This window comes from Amblyomma americanum, chromosome 7 (assembly GCF_052857255.1).
Source record: "Amblyomma americanum isolate KBUSLIRL-KWMA chromosome 7, ASM5285725v1, whole genome shotgun sequence".
Taxonomy (NCBI): domain Eukaryota; kingdom Metazoa; phylum Arthropoda; class Arachnida; order Ixodida; family Ixodidae; genus Amblyomma; species Amblyomma americanum.
The window spans coordinates 77,974,749-77,984,237 of NC_135503.1; the positions used below are offsets into that span (position 1 = coordinate 77,974,749).

At 45.0% G+C, this 9,489-nt stretch overlaps 1 protein-coding gene across 3 annotated transcripts in view; it reads left to right on the forward strand.

Annotated features, from left to right (window-relative positions):
* Positions 1 to 719, forward strand: part of LOC144099346 (uncharacterized) — a 156,622-nt gene extending 155,903 nt beyond the window's left edge. For all 3 annotated transcript variants that reach the window (XM_077632571.1, XM_077632573.1, XM_077632572.1), the window contains exon 5: positions 504 to 719. In XM_077632571.1, the coding sequence (XP_077488697.1) occupies positions 504 to 655 (152 nt within the window). In that variant the 3' untranslated portion in view covers positions 656 to 719. The remainder of the gene's footprint in view (positions 1 to 503) is intronic.
* Positions 720 to 9,489: the final 8,770 nt, after the last annotated feature.

The window sequence follows — 9,489 nt, forward strand, 5'->3', positions numbered from 1 at the left end:
TTTTACCAAGGCGCTCTTAGGAGCCATACACTGTTCCAGCCTTGGTTCTTTTGTGTCTATGAGGAGTCGTTGTCTTTTGTTGATAAGTAATCGACTCTCTTGGGCAACTCATGGCTTCTGAGCCCGTCTTTCGCAAGAAATGAATTTACTATGGATGCGATGATGAATTTATTTTTAAAGTGCAATCTTAAACATATTCCATAACCCACTGCAATCTACAAATTGGATGAACGCAGAAAATTCCGGTAACAAGTATTCATGTTTAGTTCACATGGAAATGTAGTCACCCTTATCATAAGGTAAACTCTTCTGGAGCGTTCATGTCCTGTTTCAGAACTAATTAGCGCGAGCTGTGCAAAATGCATATTCATGGTCACTTATTCCCGTGTGCTGTGTGCAAACTCATGGCGATAGCTGAGAATTAAAACACGTGTCCTGAAATTTTGCTGCGGAAGTCTTAAGCAGCTGCTTGGCGTAACATGATGCCTTACTGCTCTTTGCAGGACCAAAATGCATGCTCTCGGTGACCGAGGTCTCTCTTCGCCACGGCCTTCCCCAGCACTGCAAATTCCTGTACGGCCTTTTCTGCGGAGTGGAGCCCATCTACCAGGTCTCGGACGCTAGCTGCCTTGTACACGACATGAAGCGCGGATAGACAAATTACCAAGGAAGCTCTACCCAAGAAGTCCTCTTCCCCCATGTCTAAATAGAATAAAGTGTGGGCGTCGAGAAGCTGCCCTAATTTTGTCTTTCACGAAGTTTTATGCAGGAATACATTTAAGGGCTGCATTTTCACTTTTCGTTGTCCGCACGTTTTCTCCGTCCGTCCGTCCAGGTCGCCCTCTAGGACCTGCATATGTGCACAAGCCTTGGTGTCGCGCCCGAAGAAAACAGATATGCGACGTTTTCAGAAGACGAAAGAGCTTCATGTATAATTTAAAAGATTACATCTTCCGGGTTCTGGACAAGAGAGTTCGCGCATGTTGGTTGGGCTCTGTTTAAGGGGACCAAAAGTTCCCCAGGTCTCAGCACATTATCCATATGCTACACGTCATATTACGTCGTCATGGGAGAGGGTCAAGAGGACCGCCCAGGTTCGAAGGGCAGCTTAATTTACGAGCCACATAAGCGGCGGCTCTGCGGAAGTGGCATATCCGAGCTGCTGGGAGCAGGCTGCAGCACCGGTCGCGTTCTTTCCGCCGCTGGGGAAAAGGCGCCGCAGTCTCGGCTTGGCTATGACGCGAACAAAACATAACAGGGCGAAGTGCTTTGTCGGCCATCGCCCAGAGCTCAGCTTCTCTTTCTGGTCGAGATCACGCAGACCGCCATAAACGAACGAAACGTAGCTGGAGTGAATACGCTGTGCAAGAGGCTGTTTACTGTAGCTCCGTGGAAAACGCTTTGAGCCAGACGCGACATTGAAATCGCTGCTCGGGCACAACAGCACCCCCACCGCCTCTCACTGCATCAGGATGTCGAGCTGTGCGGTGCTGCTCGAAGCCTTGGGAGAATGGTCGGTCCAGCTTTTAGTCGAAGTTCTCGTGGTCTCTATTAGTGCCTTCCCCTCCGGACTAAGCGACGCCTCTATTTGTGTAAATATGACGCACCCGCAAGATCGCCATTACCAAACACACCAAGCGCTGAAAGCAACCCATGAAAACCACTCGACTCACCAGATATCCAGGAGATATTTGTTCTATTAATCAATAATTATATTCATTAATGAGCTACACAACGAACCAGAGGGCTTCTGAAGTGCTACAAGCCCATAGAAAACTTCCCACAAAAGCGTCCTTACAATGAGACCACATCCGATATATGCAATGCAGCTGATTGAAAGTATAAAATAAATCAAGAGACATGTCAGGCAAGGCAGGGGAGAGCGCACTCTAGCTGTTCCATGTTTCAAGCTAGCTTCGTTACGAGGCCTTCAAAGTTCCTCACACCTTCGGACAATTGGGTATGTACTCTTTCTAGCGCTACAAAACTAGCGGCAGGCATTAGAATGCTTCTTCGACTCTGTGGAGTATGCACCATTCTGAAATCAGAAAAGTTAATCGAATCCAATCGATTCCTTTAAACAGTGGACTAATAAGGTAGCTAAACGGTTCAGTTTATATTAGAATGCTCGAATGATATCATCAGCAGTAATGTGTAGCATTCCGTTTTTCTGACGGACTTTAAAGTTCTGCTGCTAAAGAACTATATTTCATCTAAATATTCTGCCGTTCTTTCATGGCATGCTCTTCACCCCCCAGCCCTTCCAACACGATGTGCAGGTAATCAATATTATTCTCCCATGTCCCGGAAAGGATCCTGGATTCTTACATAATCAAGGTACGTGAGAGCCCATTTCTTCCGTCCGTGCAGAATGGGGTACCTTAGTAACGGAAAATAAACGGCGCTGGCCAAACAAAAGATGAAATGACGTTTCATTTGTTTTTATTCTCGTAGGACGAAATTTTCTTTCTGGGTTCGCCCTTCTTGTGTGTTTCTAGCAAACGACTCACTGACATTTCGCTTTTCTCCTCAGTAGCACGTGTTGCCTTAGCCAGTTGAGCGAGCGACTTCCAGCCATCAGACGCCAGATTCAACACCACGTGCCTACGTCCGGGCTGTCGTCAGCCAGCGAAAGAGATTAATAATAATAATAATTGGTTTTTGGGGAAAGGAAATGGCGCAGTATCTGTCTCATATATCGTTGGACACCTGAACCACGCCGTAAGGGAAGGAATAAAGGGAGTGTAAGAGGGAAGGAAGAGAGAGGTGCCGTAGTGGAGGGCTCCGGAATAATTTCGACCACCTGGGGATCTTTAACGTGCACAACATCGCACAGCAGACGGGCGCCTTAGCGTTTTTGCTCCATAAAAACGCAGCCACAGCGGTCGGATTTGAACCCTGGAACTCCGGATCAGTAGCCGAGCGCCCTAACCACTGAGCCACCACGGCGAGGTGGTGCAAGAGATTCCGCTTTGCTTTCAGCTCCCTCTCCCTCGCTGTCGCCTCTCTGAGCAGCCTCGGGTTTCGCTTTTGCATCCACTGGCGATGCTTGTGGTGGTGCGCAGTCCAGCTTCTCTGGCAAACCTCGTGCCCTGAGACGAGTTAACGCTGTGCCCACTATGTAGGGTGAGAAGGGCTCTCTCCTATCCCTCAATATCTGCTCGGACTTGTTGGAAGGCAGATATACGAAATGCTCTGGTTGGCTAGCTGAAGCCGCTGCCTCAGTTCAAAATTGCCGAAAGGGTCTTCGATGACTACCTTAGCCAGTTGCAGGCAGACAGTCTGCTTTTCTGCCGCCGGCCGGATCTACGCACACTGTACGGTAAAGTGACCAGGAGAAACGCAGCGCTGATGAGCCACATCTATGGTAGGCACAGAATCGCTTTGAACTCAGCATTTCTTGCCTTTAATTAACAGGTGCTGCATGTACAGCTGCAAAAGGCGCAGGTTCTCGCCAGAGTCCTGAATACTCGCGAAAACGACTCTCTTTTCGCAGTTTCCAGCCAGGTGGCCTCGTTCCTTGCACTTGAAACAAATGACCGCGTTTCGCGCCACAAATGTTCCTGCGTAGTCACTAGGTCACCTCGCCCTCCGTTACTCTGTTCCGCAACTGCGAAGGTTTCCCTTCCAAGTTTTTGGTTGCAAGGAATCTGCTTCCTTTGGTTTTCCGCGAACCAAAGCCCAATCTATAGCTTTTTTGTTTGTGATTTCGAGCGTAAATTCCTGCGAGTGTAGTAATCCTCAGTCAGTTCGGGTGCTTTGACGAGATTTATTCCTGTTATTCTGTTCTGCACTCGGAGTCTAGTGTCATCCGAAATCCCTCAATAGCATTCCTCCGGCCCAATGCACTCGACCACTTTGTCGTGATCTTCGTATGCACCTGCGCAATTTAGCCATTCTTTTACGTTAGCTTTAATCTGATAACCAAATGCTTGTTCAATCTCTACACCCTTCCTCGCATATCGCAACCGCTGGCGAAACGCCTCAGTCGACCGACTGTTTTTTCGCTAGAGCACCGCTTTCACCCTCGTCGTGTGACTATACCTAAGAAATCTGGCACGAAAGTACAGCCAATAACTTTTGTCACCATTCGTCCTTTTCGAAACCGACGTTTTCACATCTGCGTTCATTGGATGGTTGTCGACCGGACCTTACCATTGGCTGAAATTGGATCCAATAAGCAGCCAATGGTGAGGTGCATCGCAGCGTTCTGTCATCAGCAGGCGACCGGACCTGACCACTAGCTGTCATTGGCCGCGATATGCAGCCAATGGCGAAGGCCGGTCGCCAAGCATCCAACGGCCACGTCGACTGCCACAGATGCTTGAAAGCCGCGGGTAAATCTGAATAACCACTGACAAAAGACCGAATGGACGCGAAACGAACGGACAATGAACAGCTTATGAAATACGGCCCCTGTATGCTTGTAAAATAATGCTCGGATTAGTTCTTAGAGTGCTCACGTAGGTTCAGTCAGACATTTCAGTACTGATCCGGAGTTCCACGGTTCGAACCCGACCGCGGCGGCTGCGTTTTTATGGAGGAAAAAAGATAAGGCGCCCGTGTGCTGTGCGATGTCAGTGCACTTTAAAGATCTCCAGGTGGTCGAAATTATTTCGGAGCCCTCCACTACGGCACCTCTTCCTTCCTTTCTGCTTTCACTCCCTACTTTATCCCTTCCCTTACGGCGCGGTTCAGGTGTCCAGCTATATATGAGACAGATAGTGCGCCATTTCCTTTCCCCCCAAACTAATTATTATTATTATTATTATTATTATTATTATTATTATTATTATTATTATTATTATTATTATTATTATTATTATTATTATTATTATTATTATTATTATTATTATTATTATTATTTCCGCCCCATTTCTCTTCTTTGTGCAACCTCTAAGCTTTTTGAATTAGCTTTGCACAAAATACTTTCCTTCCACCTCAAGAATGTAATCATTCTTAATTAGCATGGTTTCATAAACGGTCGTTCTACAACTAACCTTGTGACTTTTATGACGTATACATCAGCTGAAGTCCTTCAGCGGAGTCAGGTAGACGCTGTGTACTGTGATTTGAGCAAAGCTTTCGACGTTGTTACTCACTCATTACTTCTTCAAAAGCTTCTGCTGTTTGAGATCGACGTTTCAATTGTAGCCCTCCTACGCAACTATCTTCTTGATCGGTCCTGCTTTGTCAGTGTAAATGGACAGACCTCATTTGTTTACACTCCAACCAGCGGAGTTCCTCAGGGCTCGGTATTAGGCCCGCTTCTGTTCTCTGTTTTTATCAATGACGTTTCCTCCGTGGTCAAAAACTCCTCATTTCTCCTTTATGCGGACGATATAAAAATGTTCAAGGCAATACATACTCTTCACGATTGCTTGTCATTGCAATCGGACATATCCGCCTTCTCTGATTGGTGCTTGAAGAATGGGCTCACTCTCAATTCATCTAAAACCAAGGTTGTCTCATTTACGCGTAAAACGCACAGTCTTCTCTACTCTTATTCGGTGAATGGTAGGCCGCTGCCCAGGGTTGATGAAATTAATGACCTTGGCGTACTTTTCGACCGTAGCCTCAGCTTCTCCTCTCATACAAAACGCATTGCTCTACGGGCTATGCGTACACTCGGCTTCATCTGCAGGCTTTCGAGAGAGTTTCGAGCCCCACTTCCTTTCTTAAAGCTCTACCTCTCCATATGCTTGCCGATTTTGGAATATGCGTCTGTTGTTTGGAACGGCACTTGCCAGTCGAACTGTGAAAAAATCGACAGAGTTCAGCTAAAGTTTTTACGCATATTTCAACATCGGTTTTCTTGCAAAACTTCCAGCTCTCGTCCCAGACGGAGTAACTCACTGCAGCTTCCTTCTCTTAGCTGCCGTCGCGTGAGGGCAGATATAATTTTCTTGTATAAACTTCTTCATGGTCACATTCTATGCCCTCAGCTCCTAGCGCGTATCCTTTTGCGTGTACCGCGAAAGAGCATAAGGGAATTCAGACCATTCCAAGTTTCTGCGCTCCTGCACTCCCTCTCCCCTCTGGACAGAATGCAAAAGTTGTTTAATTCTCTTTGTCCTCACCTAGATATATTCGAAAATTCTCTCCCTTCCTTTATATTGGATGTCCGTGACGTTCCACTTTGAGCACTCTTTTTCTCATACATAACTTCCCCTTTCATGCATTTTGTCTTTACTACACTTGTGCGTTTGCACCGGTATTATATTGTTTTTTTCTCTCCTTAATTGTTCATCACATGTACTTGTTTTCATTAATATTACTTCTTTAATACTGTATACTCACGCCTGATTGTCTGTAACGCGTTCACTAATTACGTTTCTTATTGTGTATGATTGTATTTCTAGCTTGTATTTCAGAGGTTTCTTATTCGTTCTTATTAGTATTGGCTTTATTCTTGTTTGTATTTTGCTATATGCTGTACTTGGCTGTTATCGGTCGTTCATTCTCTTTGTTTATTGTTTCATTAGTTATTTATATGTCTGTTGCCTGTTCTAGCTGTTTTCATTTACCGCTGTTCTCGCTGTTTTCTTGTTTTCGCTTTTTTGCTTCATGCTTGCTGTCACGCCTAGTTTATGTGTCTTTTTTTTCTATCGCCTTGACTGCTGCACTACCTCCCCTGAGTGTCTTCCTTTGTAGTGAAATAAATTTACATTTTGTGCTTGTGAATGGTGTACCAGCACCAAGACCTATGGGTTGTTCCTGGGCACCGAAAAATAAAGATTGATTATTATTATTATTATTATTATTATTATTATTATTATTATTATTATTATTATTATTATTATTATTATTATTATTATTATTTTATATTATTATTATTATTATTATTATTATTATTATTATTATTATTATTATTATTATTATTATTATTATTATTATTATTATTATTATTATTATTATTATTATTATTATTAAGACATTTCACCTGCTTTGAGCCGCCGTGGTGGCTGAGTGGTTATGGCGCTCGGCTGTTGGCCCGAAAGACGCGGGTTCGATCCCGGCTGCGGCGGTGGAATTTTGATGGAGGCGAAATTCTAGAGCCCCGTGTACTGTGCGATGTCAGTGCACGTTAAAGAACTCCAGGTGGTCGAAATTTGCGGAGCCCTTTACTACCGTGTCTCTCATAGCCTGAGTCGCTTTGAGACGTTAAACCCCCATAAACTAAACTATTTCAGCTGCTGTAACAGCAAGAATTGGTTCCTGCATGTTCACACATCCTCGTGTGGTCATCACTCTAACCTGTGTTATAGTGTGAACTGAAAGGGGTACAGCCGCACAATAATCCTTTCGCGTTCTTTCTAACTATTCGCAAGACATCAGTAAGCATAAACCGGCAGCTGGAATTCGCCTACGGCTGGTAAAATAATTTATAATTGTTTTTGTTCTCTCATGCTATTCACTTTCGGTTTCAACTGCCAGACTGTGGCTGTGACGCCAGCTTATACTTTCTGATTCATGAGGCATAAATTAAGACTTTAATAATCGCGGCTTATTTGCTCTTATTCCGGCGTAACAGCTCGCGTGAATTAAAATGAAGAATAAGCGAATAAATTGCCGTTTTTTGATGTCTCACTTCACTCAAAATCCGAGTTGACGTCATACCTTCCTTTCTGCTGTCAAAACTGACACAGCATGAAAGAAGAAATTAAACTGTAAATTATTTACCCAGCACAGGCGAATGGTGATCCACGTATACGAATGTCTTACTCATCGTTCTAAAGACAAAAACACGCTTCCAAAAACTTGGTGTTTGTACTCTTTTACTGCTGTTATCGGCAGCTTTCAGGTTATCCATGCCACAACGGCTAGACGGTCTCGTGCCAAGAAGCGTTGTCACCTTTTGTGCGGGTCAGTAGGACGTAGAGCCCTCCTGGCACCACTTAGAACCTGGTGTCAGGCAGCCCCGGCGTCGCTGAGGCAGCTCGGGTCCGAGATGGTGTACTTGGGCGATGCACCGCACAGTAGGTCGAACACGAAGTGGCAATACTGGGGCACGGCGTCTCGTAGGGACGCCGGGCGCACCCACAGGAAACAATCCGGCGCTGACACGAAGAACGAGCATTACTTTGTAAAGCTTAGAGCGGCATCGTATTTGAAACTACATGTTTGAAGGCGGACAAGCTCTGGAGATCTAAAATTAGAACATCTTGGACGAACAGTGCCTCTTGCTTAGCTATATGAACTTTAAGCCAAACTTTCGAAGGCTGTCTTAATTTGCAAAAATTATGTCGCTAACTTCAACTGCCCCGTTTCATTGCATTTGTCTGGCTTCGCCTTAGCGTACCTGCAAACATTACTTATCTTGTGGGCACCTGATGTTTAAAAATAATTATTCATTGTTTACTGCATCGCCAACAACTCATCGTTCTTATTGCCTCAGCTTCATTTGATACCAATGGTTGCCTGTTACATTTTGACTTCCCTTGATTTCTCTTTTGAGCAAGGCTCCAAACTGTAGACTAATGCGCTTATGATCACTACCGAGGCTGTACTTCCCCTCTTCGTCTATTTCCATCATTGCGAGCTTGCTATACATCCCGTGCGAGATTAAGCAGTAGTCAATGGTCGTTTGCCTGTTAAGGGATTCCCACGTGATTTATCCCTCACACTTAGTTCCTCTATTTACAACAACTAGGTTGTGTCGCTCAGAGAAGTCTAGCATCAACTTCCCGTTACAAACTGTGTATCCATTCAGATCCTAAATGTGGCCATTCATGTCAACTAGCAGAATAATATCGGCACATTCTCCAAACTGCTTTATATCGTCATTTAGACACTTAACTAGATCCTTGTTCTCTTGCCTGCATTTGTCCCCTGTCCCTAAATAAACTACTCCTAGCCATGTCCTTTTACCGGCAATTGTACCCGATACCCAGACATGTTCTTTGCAAGTTGACTTTATTCTTTGCCAATTTGTTCCTTGATGTATCAGCCTACCTGCTCTTCTTCCCTTCCTCTCCGTTGTTGTTCTGTTGCTCCCTTCCCAGACGTAGCCATCAATAAATGGTGGGTCTTCTAGATCCCTGAGATGTGTTTCGCATAGCGCGTATACACCTATTTCTTCGTTCTTTAACTGCTGTTCTATTGCTAACCACTTCGCCCTCTTTCTACCGCCTTGCATGTTTATGTACCTGATCCTGGTGTTAAATTTCTTTTTTGTAGTTTTCTTCCTGAACCTCCTAGCGACCATTTTATTGGCGTATGCCTCCAATGTTACACTTTCTACTTTGCTTCTACATAGCCCTACGCCCTGATCTGCAGCGGACCCCTAAAAAAGCTACTGCCCGGCCTGCCAGGCGCCAGGCAATCTCGGCTCCCCTCCTGCCATTAAAGTGGATGCCATCGCGTGTAAAGCCTCCGCCAAAGCCTGCTCTATGCACTTCCCTGTTTATGTCTGCCACTTCAAGGCTTTTCTCCTGGATTAACTTCCTTATCTCCAGATTAACAGCCACAACGTCCTTGGCAATTTCT